This window comes from Notolepis coatsorum (assembly GCF_963971535.1).
Source record: "Notolepis coatsorum genome assembly, chromosome: 3".
Classification (NCBI taxonomy): domain Eukaryota; kingdom Metazoa; phylum Chordata; class Actinopteri; order Aulopiformes; family Paralepididae; genus Notolepis; species Notolepis coatsorum.
The window spans coordinates 28,730,253-28,743,944 of NC_140167.1; the positions used below are offsets into that span (position 1 = coordinate 28,730,253).

General features: G+C 44.1%; 1 protein-coding gene across 4 annotated transcripts in view; it reads left to right on the forward strand.

Annotated features, from left to right (window-relative positions):
- Positions 1-13,692, forward strand: part of ralgapa2 (Ral GTPase activating protein catalytic subunit alpha 2) — a 249,713-nt gene that overhangs the window by 90,901 nt on the left and 145,120 nt on the right. For all 4 annotated transcript variants that reach the window (XM_084310739.1, XM_084310741.1, XM_084310740.1 and 1 more), the window contains exons 17-18: positions 6,483-6,605; positions 7,252-7,322. In XM_084310739.1, coding sequence (XP_084166865.1) covers positions 6,483-6,605; positions 7,252-7,322 — 194 coding nt within the window. The remainder of the gene's footprint in view (positions 1-6,482; positions 6,606-7,251; positions 7,323-13,692) is intronic.

Here is a 13,692-nt window from a genome sequence, read left to right on the forward strand (position 1 = left end):
ACACACACACACACACATAGACACACACACACACACACACAACAATGTCCGCCAGAAGGCATCTGGCGAGCACACACACACTTTCCTCTACTATCAAATCAGCCCTAAGTCAAGCGCAAAGCGATCACCTTATATAAGACTTCACGGACGTATGCTACCTTTGTGTGCCTTATCTATGCCACGTTCCTCTTGCAGCAAGTCAAATATTTTCAATGGCACTTTGTGCCCCGAATACAGTAGCGATAAGGCTAATCTGTGGCGGTGCAGCCACAACCGCCCACCGTGTGTGCAGCAGACACTGTATTGACTGCATATGAAAAGGCTCCAGACAGGTCATGTGTACGTTCGCCCAGGTGCCGCTGAAAGGCCTGACACGCGGGACAAAGAGGCCAGCAGATGGCCGCCATTGTTCACCTAGCATGTCACTGGCTAATGTCAACATGTTCCTCTGTCAGCTCCGCACGCACGCACGCACACACACACACACACACACACACACACACACACACATACATATATACATACACACACACTGCCACGTGCAGAGCCACACGCACTCCCTTCGCAAAAGGTCGAAGGCTGGCTGGCTTTTAGCTTCTCATTAGTTCAATTCAGACGCAGCAAACGGGCTCTTATCTGATGGGGGGTGGGGCGGGGGATTGTGGCTAATTATCAGGGGAGCTGGAAGCCAGTGGAGGGGTAGTGGTGGTAGTAGTGGAGATGCTTGCTTTTAATTTGAACTACTGTATGTAGGCGGGAATATAAATGGAGAGGATGAAAGAGAGACCATCCTGGCTCATTTCCTGACCGTCCGCCTCCCCCATTACCGCTGATACCCATCTCTCCACAACCAAGAGCCTTGTTGAGCCTCGGAGCAGATGCAGTTGAGTCTGAAGGAGGGACTCTTAGAAGTCGCACGTGTGTGGGTTTGTGTGTGCACGCGTGCGTGTGTGTGTGTCTACAGTGTGTGTGTGTGTGTGTGTGTGTGTGTGTGTGTGCGCGCGTGCGTGCGTCCGTGTGTGTGTGCGTGTCTACAGTTTGTGTGCGTGTGCTTGCACGTCTATTCTAATGTGCACTGTTTGTTTGTATCTGCACGCGAGCAGCCGAAGTGGACATGAAACGCCACCGCCTCACAGGCAGCCCTCCCTTCTCTCCTGCCTAATTGGATTTCTCCCACATTGATCTTCAAACGTCCCGACACCCCCCCCCCACTCCACTCCTCAAGAGACGACCCACACATCAGTGCACAGCGGTTTCTGATAGTTTCATTAAGAGTGTAATTAATGCTCATTAATATGCATAAATGGGTAACAGCGGCATGGCGGCGGTGGAGTCGATGCTATCGCCGGCCGGTGAAAGACGGTAATTAAAGAGCGGCGGAGGCAGAGAATGGAAACCTCCGGTGCTTTCATTGCTCACTTTGAGATTAGGCCTGAAGTGCCATCCAGGCACAATGGAGACGCCTCGGCGCTGGAAACTTGGGCCGTACTTGCGTATGCAAATAAAAGATTCTGTGCCGATGAGCTCGTGATGCGGGGAAGGGGCTAGATCCAGAAGCACGAGGCGGCGGATCAGATGCGCGTTGGTTCTCGTCACGCGGCCGCTGAGACCATATAGGACGGTGACGAGACACACGGGGACCGGCTGTACGTCATAGCCTCCGGAACCACCTCTGCCCAAGAGGGCAAGACATCAGGACATCCGTGACCAAATTAGTTTGAAATAAAATGCGTCTATAACGTTGAATTGGGTGTATACTATCAGGAGTATCACTAATAACCGGAAAATGTATCTTGTCTGAACATTTATGAGTTATGCAAGTGTATGTAGTTATCAGAAGGGTAAGCGGCCTACAACAGTACCTACCTACACCTACCTACAACATTACCTACACCTACCTACAACAGTACCTACACCTACCTACAACATTACCTACACCTACCTACAACAGTACCTACACCTACCTACAACAGTACCTACACCTACCAACAGTACCTACACCTACCAACAGTACCTACACCTACCTACAACAGTACCTACACCTACCTACAACAGTACCTACACCTACCTACAACAGTACCTACACCTACCAACAGTACCTACACCTACCTACAACAGTACCTACACCTACCTACAACAGTACCTACACCTACCTACAACAGTACCTACACCTACCTACAACAGTACCTACACCTACCAACAGTACCTACACCTACCTACAACAGTACTTACACCTACCTACAACAGTACCTACCTACACCTACCTACAACAGTACCTACCTACACCTACCTACAACAGTACCTACCTACACCTACCTACAACAGTACCTACCTACAACAGTACTTACACCTACCTACAACAGTACCTACACCTACCTACAACAGTACTTACACCTACCTACAACATTACCTACAACAGTACTTACACCTACCTACAACAGTACCTACACATACCTACAACAGTACCTACACCTACCTACAATAGTACTTACACCTACCTACAATAGTACCTACACCTACAACAGTACCTACACCTACAACATTACCTACACCTACCTACAACAGTACCTACACCTACCAACAGTACCTACACCTACCTACAACATTACCTACACCTACCTACAATAGTACCTACACCTACCAACAGTACCTACACCTACCTACAATAGTACCTACACCTACCAACAGTACCTACACCTACCTACAACATTACCTACACCTACCAACAGTACCTACACCTACCTACAATAGTACCTACACCTACCTACAATAGTACCTACACCTACCTACAATAGTACCTACACCTACCAACAGTACCTACACCTACCTACAACAGTACCTACCTACACCTACCTACAACAGTACCTACACCTACCTACAATAGTACCTACACCTACCAACAGTACCTACACCTACCTACAACAGTACCTACCTACACCTACCTACAACAGTACCTACACCTACCTACAATAGTACCTACACCTACCAACAGTACCTACACCTACCTACAACATTACCTACACCTACCTACAACAGTACCTACACCTACCTACAATAGTACCTACACCTACCAACAGTACCTACACCTACCTACAACAGTACCTACCTACACCTACCTACAATAGTACCTACACCTACCTACAATAGTACCTACACCTACCAACAGTACCTACACCTACCTACAACAGTACCTACCTACACCTACCTACAACAGTACCTACACCTACCTACAATAGTACCTACACCTACCTACAATAGTACCTACACCTACCAACAGTACCTACACCTACCTACAACAGTACCTACCTACACCTACCTACAACAGTACCTACACCTACCTACAATAGTACCTACACCTACCAACAGTACCTACACCTACCTACAACAGTACCTACCTACACCTACCTACAACAGTACCTACACCTACCTACAATAGTACCTACACCTACCAACAGTACCTACACCTACCTACAACATTACCTACACCTACCTACAACAGTACCTACACCTACCTACAATAGTACCTACACCTACCAACAGTACCTACACCTACCTACAACAGTACCTACCTACACCTACCTACAATAGTACCTACACCTACCTACAATAGTACCTACACCTACCAACAGTACCTACACCTACCTACAACAGTACCTACCTACACCTACCTACAACAGTACCTACACCTACCTACAACAGTACTTACACCTACCTACAACAGTACTTACACCTACCTACAACAGTACCTATTTGTATTACATTGCACAAAATGTGGGACCCTCTCGAAAACGAGATACTGTATCTCAAATGGTTTTCCCAATAAAGAATTTCAATATACCTACCTACAACAGTGTGAATGTGAAAATCAAAAGCACCTTTAAGTCATGGCATAGGCTGGATCATCAGAATAATGCAGAGACAGAATAACTCAATAATTGAATATTAATAAAGTTTAAATTCTGACTATCTGCGCAGAGATATTATGAAACAATAAAAAAAATCCAGTAGCAACTGGTTTCCTTATTAGCCCCATTGCAACACATTCTACAAATCACATCGTGGACTCAGTGCTCAAGATGTTTCTTTCTTCTGTACATGTTACATTGTACAACACAAAATATTGAAAATGTAGCACCAAGTATTTCAGAGGCAAGCATTTTAATCTAGACAAACTTCCGCAGACGTCTGACCAGCAATGACAAAATAATATACTTAATGAAATTCTATTCATTGGACCATCTACCAAAGATGAAATAAACAAAGAAATATACTTGACAGGCAAGTAAGTTGTAGGGTCACGTCAGATTCAGAACGGCTGACGTAACGTTATCCTGTGTTGTTTCATGTCACAATCTTCCATGACACACAGGAGAAACCCTGCCGCACACTTTGTAGTTTGCCTTGTATCCCTGAGCCTATATATTATCTGTCACACTGACAAGCCATGGATATTCCTTTTACCATTCACTGCAGCATTTCCGGTGTATGTACTTCCCCTGGAAGCTGCCTCCGAACAGACCAAACCTTTCCCGAATCCTGTCGGCAAACAATCTAGAACGTCCCGGTCATGTAGTAAATTCTTCAGGCAAAGCCGTTGCAGTGGCTTAAACGAGGAAATATTGTGCACTTCACACGTTTCTATAATTGTTTTGTCGAAAACGGAACGCCTGTAGCCTGTACTTCCTGTACTTCCGTTTTAGACACTTTGGGAGGCATATCTTGTCCAGCCTATCCAGCGATCAACTCCGAGGCCTCTTGCGTTCGACTGGTAGCTCGCAGAAACACGGCACCTCTGACCTACACTGAATTGTGTCTGAAATACTATTTACATAAACTTTGAATGTGTTTACTTTACACTAAGTTACATTTAAATTTCACAGTGCACCACTCTGATACAACCTCCCCGTTGAGACACAAAACCCACTGTCTGTCCCCTTCTGGCTTATGCTTCACAGAACTAATTACACTAGTCTTCAAAACAAGCGGCAATGCGCCGCATAAATTAAGTCCCTTAAACACAGATAGTCATTAATTATTTGAAGTTTTGATGAAAAAGAGAGTGAATTTTTATTTATATATATTTTTTTACAGCGCGACAAATCTGCCGGAGCAGGATTGCAGTGTTTAGGTGAAGGGCCCTCAAGTGACACATGTAAATGAGCGTCGGGCTCCATGCAACGCTGGAAATGTGTCCTCACTGCATAGTTCTAAATGTCCCATCTCAGTAACTTCAATCTCACTATTGGTGTCAGTCTTACTTTTTATTTCTTGGGTGGAATCCTTACGTGAGATCCATTCATAGAGACTCACTTATTTTTACTGAATTTTCTGGGCCTTTCAGTACAAACTCTACCTCTGTTGTGCTTTTCCCACCTTACATTCTGTATTTAAGCATGTATTTATTCCCAGCGCCCTTGTGTTGGTTTTCTGTTCTAGACTCTCACTGAATACTCTCTTCTTCCCCTTTGCTTGTCTTCTCCTCTCTCCTTTCTCTCTCCTTCTTCTTCTTCTCCTTTCCTCTCCTCTCTTCTTCTTCTCCTTCTCATTCTCCCTCTCTCTCCCTTCTCTCTTCTTCTTCTTCTTCTTCTTCTTCTTCTTCTTCTTCTTCTCCTGTCCTCTCCTCTCTCCTTCTCCCTCTCTCTCCCTTCTTCTTCTTCTTCTTCTTCTTCTTCTTCTTCTTCTTCTTCTTCTTCTTCTTCTTCTTCTTCTTCTTCTTCTTCTTCGTCCTCTTTCGTTCCCTGATGGAAGCAAAGAGAAGCCAGTCCATCAGCAACTGTGTCCACCTTTACGAGGCTTTGCCCGCTACTAAAAGTGTCCCTATGCTGCTGCACACTGTGAGCTCTCTCTTGCCTGGTATCTCTTCTGGTCTCTCTTCTGGTAACTCTGCGTGCTCTCACAGACTCTCAGGTAAAGTGTGTTCTGAGAGCCGCATGTGTCTGTGTGCGTCTGTGTGCACGTCTGTGTGTGTGGTTGTGTGACCTCCACTCCTGTGTGACCTGTCCTTTCCATCTGTTTGTCAAAACACTCACAGCCCCTCCTCCACCGCTACATCTTCACTGTCCACTGTTGAACTAATCTCAATGGAGCCCTTGTTTTGACTTTTACAGGAACGTATATCTGTTGTGTTTGAGGTGGATTGGACGTACAGGCTGTTTCTGAGTGTTTTGGATAACATTGGTACTCTATACAGAGTGTATGCATCACTATCTCCTTTGTACCCCCCCCCCCCCCCCCCCTGCATGCGTTCCATCTCATAACTCGTCTCAAATGTTCTTTCTGAAATACCCCGAATCTTCTTCTCTACACACTGTCAAAACAACCCCCCCCCCCCCCCTCCCAAAGTAACTAATGAAGTAGCTCTGCATGTTTTTGACCCTTAGTATTTTGAGTTGTGTGTGTTTACGTGTGACGGTTTGGTGCGGTGTGAGAACGTGGCAGTGCCCCTAACTGACCTGTCCTCCTCTCTCCTCCCGTGCTGCCAGACGTGGAGGAGTGTCAGCTGTCGGAGTGCGGGATGGAGGAGGAGCTGGGAGGAGGGGACAGCCCCCTCCCGCGTAGCAGCAGCACCTCCGACATCACCCAGCAGCTGGCCGACACCTTTCCAGGTACATGTCTATGCTGGAGACGGACGCTGTGCTCTCAGATCGACCGTCCTGTCGTCACTCTTTGTGTCTTTCTCTCTTTCCCTCCCTCTCTCTCTCTCTCTCTCTCTCTCTCTCTCTCTCTCTCTCTCTCTCTCTCTCTCTCTCTCTCTCTCTCTCTCTCTCTCTCTCTCTCTCTCTCTCTCTCTCTCTCTCTCTCTCTCTCTCTCCCCTCTCCACCTCATTCTAAAAAAATATAATCATAATAATAATATTATTGGCACATACAAAAAGCATGACAATAAAGGAGCAACATTCTGGGATCCCTTCTTCCATTTGCCAATCAACCCAAGACGAGCAGGAGGGCCAGTGGCCTTGCCCTTGAGGGCCCCTGGTTTTGGACCTCTTGGCCTGCCTATGGTAAAAACTAAATTTTTTGACAGAAAAACACATAGGGACTGGTGCGGCTGGGTAGCGCAGTGGACTAAGCACTCTCCTACCACCGCAGAGATTGGCAAAGCTTGGCTTCTTTCGTTGCCATAGAGACAACAGAAACCTTCGCCAAAGCATAAACGATACACACCACTATTTCTGTTGAGAGAAAGTGTTGAGTGCATAACTCAGCCTTCAATCAGCCCTGTGTAACCAACAGCCTGTGTTTCTACTCCAGCCCAGAAGAGGGAGCACTCCCCCACCTCCTGTGATTCTGACAGCAGGAGAGAGAGCAGCGAGCCACCAGTGGTGAGAGTCTTTTCAGCGTCTCCCGTTTGATAGATCTAGTCTCCTTTTGAAGGAATGATTATACATTACATCCGTGCAATAGACAACCTCCCCAACTTTGTTTTCCGCCTCAAAACACATTTAATTTTAAGTTTATTATAACTGCTCCCCCTATGTAACTCTGTAATATTGTGTTTTTACTGTGTGTAATTGTATTTGTTTTTAACCCTGTACGGCGACCTTGGGTCCTTTGAAAGGCGCCTTTAAATAAAATGCATTATTATTATTATTATTACACTGATCATTTACAAGGTGGCTAAATGGAGGAGATGTCACTGCCGTGCCAACGTGTCCCATCATATTGTGGTAGAACACATTAAAGGTGCACTACGCCGCTTTGGGAGAGAAATTCGAAATTGATATGGTATGTTTTCATAACAAATTGGGTCCCTGGAACACAGTTTGAAGCTAGAAATCTGCCTGAAAAGTTGCCATTTCACTGCGGCTGTTTACAATGCGAGGGCCTGCAATTATTATTATCATTTATAAAAGAAATTGTTTTTACAAACATTCAAAGAAGGCTTACATTTGGTTCATGGTGCCTCAAAATGATTTTGATTTATGATACAAGAATGTATATAAGAGGGCGGCTGGGTGGCGCAGCGGACATTGCGCTCGTCACCAACGCAAGAGACACCGGGTTCGACTCCGGCTGTCGGCGTTGCCTCCGGCTTGGGCCAGTCGTCATACTGGCTCAATTGGCAGAGTTAGCGGGTGGAAGTCGATGGGTGGTAATCTGGACGTTGTGGACAGCGACTCCTACAGGTCGGTTGGGGACGTCTGCACAGCAGAGACAGGAAAATGGCGGGGGTAGTGTGAGCCTCCCACACGTTACACCTCGCCAATGAGAGTCCGCGCTGGCAGGTGAAAAGATGTGACAGGTGATGCAAGGCTTCTATCCTCCCTACAACCGGCCAGTGCGGGGCATATGCGAGCAACGTTCAAGACAGGGGAGGGGAGAATTGGCACAGCGGTTAATTGGGATGGGAGAAAAATAGAAAAAGAGGAGAAAAAGTGGATAAAAAAAAATGTATATAAGATACAATCATTCTAAGGATTACATTTTGTACATTAGTACTTTCGGGGCCATTCACATATATCTACGTTATTGGGCACCAGCGGTTAACGGCCAAAAACGTATATATATCGTTATCCCTTTTTTTCTATTTTAATATCCTATTCCAGGGGTGGCCAACCAGTCAGAGACTAAGGTCGCTTTCACACAGGGGCTGTTTGGTCCGGACTTTCGGACCAGAATTCGATAGTCCGGTTTTTCTGGTCTGTGTGAATGCGCGTCGAACTCGGTTCGCGGACCAAACAGTCGAACTCTGGTCCGCCTGAAAACGTCGGTCTCGGTTCGGCTTCATCGGACCAAACGCGAACCAAATATAGGAAGTGATTATTATTACCACTGCTCGCAGCACTCACTGCAAAACAAGCACATTGCATCTAATCTCTCTATCTATCTATCTATATATCTGTGCATCTTGGGAAGAAGGAAGAAAAAACGCGGCTTATTATTATTACAGAGCGCGTCTTATTATATTATTAATAAAACAGCTACTTGTGGGCACTCATAAAAACACTGTGGTCTACAAGTTGTTTAGCGAGAGGATGGTGGTAATGTGCTTCAATAGAACAATGGATCAATGCCATGTCAAAACTCGGCTCCGATGATCTGGAGTGCTCCGCAGTCCACACACAGACACACACAGACACACACACACACGCACACACGCGTGCGCGCGCACACACGGGATCGCAGCCACACACACATTTCCACTGTCCAATAGACAAGCGCCCTTTTCGACCGCGTGACATTGTTCAGAAGGTCTCGGTGCGCTGACAGATTTCTATGTGAATGCAGGCGAACCAAATGAAGAATGCAACAATGTTGCAACTTCACCCCCAGAACCGCACGAGTCCACCAAAACTATATGTGAAAGCGACCTAAGAGCCACAAAAATTACTGTGGTACCACAAAGAGCCACACCATATACCAGCATTTCTCAACCTTTTTTTCAGTCACGGCACCCTTCATGTGTTTATAGGTCTCACCCTCTGGCCTCCGAAGTTGCTAATGTCTTTTTTATTTGGGCCTCACAGGGTTAAAAGTACCATGTGAGACCCACGGTTGCAAAATTACAAAATCACTTTTAGCCATTAAAAAAAGAAAAAAAGTCTGTAAATGTTTATTTAAAAGATTTTAAGCACATGTATAGTCAATTGGTCCTGTTGTTCAGCCTCACAATGCTATTGGATAGTAAATGTGTTTATGTCCCACCCTCTGGCCTCTGAAGTTGCTAATGTCTTTTTAATTTGGGCCTCACAGGGTTAACCTCTTAAGCCTGAGATATACAGTAAATGTGTATATTTTCAGCATTACGTTTGTTTACCAATGATTTTAACTGTTATTAGTGAAATATAAGATTATAGAAATCTCAGGGCATTGAGTCGGAAACCGGCGCATATTGACAGGAGGAAGTGGAGCAGCCAAAAGTGAGTGTAGTCTTTTAAAGGAAGAGAGTCAGGGCTTTCGAATTTCGAAAAACGACCCTACCCAGCTCACGCCAGCCCCTGTCAATAATTTTTTGGGATTATCTCCCACAAACCTGAATGTTATTGCCATAAAACAGAACGCAGTTAGTTTCTCTACCTTTCTGTGAATGTCTAGCAAAAAACGGTGTTGCAATATGATGAAAAATGGTGGAGAAGTTTACATTATAAAAAAGATTGCAGAATTCAGTACTGTATCTACAAAACCTTCTGTTTAATCATCTTCCCTTTATTCATTTGCTTAGATTTGTCAGGTCTGGTAAATTTTAGCATGGTGTTATTCAGTCAAAGATAAATCATTTGTTTTTTTTAAATAGAATTGATATTCTTCTTTGGTTCATTACAATTTACTCAAGCCTAGTAACAGACAATATTTCTGACACTGGGAATACATTCCCTGAGATCCATAGATGTCCCTATATTCAGATACCAAGAACATGCAAATGGCCCAGAAAAAAAATAAAATAAAAAATCTGTAAATGTTTATTCTACGTCCTTATCACATTCATGGCCATTTGGATCCGTCTAAAATCACTAGACGGCCTGCATTTCTAAACAGACTTGTATAGTCCGTGGGGCTGTTTGTAGAGCTAAATCTATACTTTATAGTATTTCTATCTGTCCATTCTCATTGTCAATTGAGACCATAAACCGTCCCTTCAAAATGGCTTAAAGAAATAATTTTTTCATCAATACGTTCTCATTTTATAGCGTCTTGAATATAAGCGTTATAAGGGATTTCGTCTGGGATATTTCCTGGAACGCGAGATACTACTAACTACTAATAGCTACTAACGTTAAACCCAATGGCATTTCGGATATACAGAAGCTACAGTTAAAACTCAAACTGCATATGATCGGTATGATGGTCCACCATGAATGCATGAAGGGGGGGGGGGGACGTCGTTTCTGATTATTGATTACCAATAACCTCGTTAGCCTCATTAGCCTCATTCGAACTCTGGTCCGCCTGAAAACGTCGGTCTCGGTTCGGCTTCATCGGACCAAACGCGAACCAAATATAGGAAGTGATTATTATTACCACTGCTCGCAGCACTCACTGCAAAACAAGCACATTGCATCTAATCTCTCTATCTATCTATCTATATATCTGTGCATCTTGGGAAGAAGGAAGAAAAAACGCGGCTTATTATTATTACAGAGCGCGTCTTATTATATTATTAATAAAACAGCTACTTGTGGGCACTCATAAAAACACCGTGGTCTACAAGTTGTTTAGCGAGAGGATGGTGGTAATGTGCTTCAATAGAACAATGGATCAATGCCATGTCAAAACTCGGCTCCGATGATCTGGAGTGCTCCGCAGTCCACACACAGACACACACAGACACACACACACACGCACACACGCGCGCGCGCGCACACACGGGATCGCAGCCACACACACATTTCCACTGTCCAATAGACAAGCGCCCTTTTCGACCGCGTGACATTGTTCAGAAGGTCTCGGTGCGCTGACAGATTTCTATGTGAATGCAGGCGAACCAAATGAAGAATGCAACAATGTTGCAACTTCACCCCCAGAACCGCACGAGTCCACCAAAACTATATGTGAAAGCGACCTAAGAGCCACAAAAATTACTGTGGTACCACAAAGAGCCACACCATATACCAGCATTTCTCAACCTTTTTTTCAGTCACGGCACCCTTCATGTGTTTATAGGTCTCACCCTCTGGCCTCCGAAGTTGCTAATGTCTTTTTTATTTGGGCCTCACAGGGTTAAAAGTACCATGTGAGACCCACGGTTGCAAAATTACAAAATCACTTTTAGCCATTAAAAAAAGAAAAAAAGTCTGTAAATGTTTATTTAAAAGATTTTAAGCACATGTATAGTCAATTGGTCCTGTTGTTCAGCCTCACAATGCTATTGGATAGTAAATGTGTTTATGTCCCACCCTCTGGCCTCTGAAGTTGCTAATGTCTTTTTAATTTGGGCCTCACAGGGTTAACCTCTTAAGCCTGAGATATACAGTAAATGTGTATATTTTCAGCATTACGTTTGTTTACCAATGATTTTAACTGTTATTAGTGAAATATAAGATTATAGAAATCTCAGGGCATTGAGTCGGAAACCGGCGCATATTGACAGGAGGAAGTGGAGCAGCCAAAAGTGAGTGTAGTCTTTTAAAGGAAGAGAGTCAGGGCTTTCGAATTTCGAAAAACGACCCTACCCAGCTCACGCCAGCCCCTGTCAATAATTTTTTGGGATTATCTCCCACAAACCTGAATGTTATTGCCATAAAACAGAACGCAGTTAGTTTCTCTACCTTTCTGTGAATGTCTAGCAAAAAACGGTGTTGCAATATGATGAAAAATGGTGGAGAAGTTTACATTATAAAAAAGATTGCAGAATTCAGTACTGTATCTACAAAACCTTCTGTTTAATCATCTTCCCTTTATTCATTTGCTTAGATTTGTCAGGTCTGGTAAATTTTAGCATGGTGTTATTCAGTCAAAGATAAATCATTTGTTTTTTTTAAATAGAATTGATATTCTTCTTTGGTTCATTACAATTTACTCAAGCCTAGTAACAGACAATATTTCTGACACTGGGAATACATTCCCTGAGATCCATAGATGTCCCTATATTCAGATACCAAGAACATGCAAATGGCCCAGAAAAAAAATAAAATAAAAAATCTGTAAATGTTTATTCTACGTCCTTATCACATTCATGGCCATTTGGATCCGTCTAAAATCACTAGACGGCCTGCATTTCTAAACAGACTTGTATAGTCCGTGGGGCTGTTTGTAGAGCTAAATCTATACTTTATAGTATTTCTATCTGTCCATTCTCATTGTCAATTGAGACCATAAACCGTCCCTTCAAAATGGCTTAAAGAAATAATTTTTTCATCAATACGTTCTCATTTTATAGCGTCTTGAATATAAGCGTTATAAGGGATTTCGTCTGGGATATTTCCTGGAACGCGAGATACTACTAACTACTAATAGCTACTAACGTTAAACCCAATGGCATTTCGGATATACAGAAGCTACAGTTAAAACTCAAACTGCATATGATCGGTATGATGGTCCACCATGAATGCATGAAGGGGGGGGGGGGACGTCGTTTCTGATTATTGATTACCAATAACCTCATTAGCCTCATTCGCTGATCGTGTGGTTGGCTATGATAACAAGCCCTGATCAGCATGTAATTTACGTGAAAAAGATCTTACCGTGGGCCGGTGGGATCCCCCAAAGCATTTCCCAGTTATCGATCGCCATCTGGTAGATCCATATGTCCATTGGCTGATGATATATTTCTTTACTGCATAGTGAATTCGGCGTCGCAAAAGGTATTCCAAGCTACAGGCTGCACATCCAGAATCCAGCTAACTGGAAACTCCATTGAAAGTCAAAAAAAGAGTGCACCGTTCTGCCACAGGGTACACTGCATTATCGAGACAGCGCCCCTAAGAGGATCTGGCCGGTAATGCACTTTTCAGAATTCGAAGAGGAGGGTAGATCTGCAGTGCAGCTCGTGACATCGAGTAGGTTAATACTTAAGCATTACATCACGCGCAGGAGTGGTTTGTGAACAATAAACCATGCCTAGGGGTGGTCGTTAGGCCCGAGGCGCAGCCGAGGGTCGTTAGACCCCCCTAGGCATGGTTTATTGTTCACAAATCACGACTGCAAGTGGTGTAATGCTTTTATACAACTGCCACATTCATCCAACCTTATTGCTATACAATAAACACACATTAATCGAAGATTTATTGAAAAAACCATCCGCCAGAAAAAGTA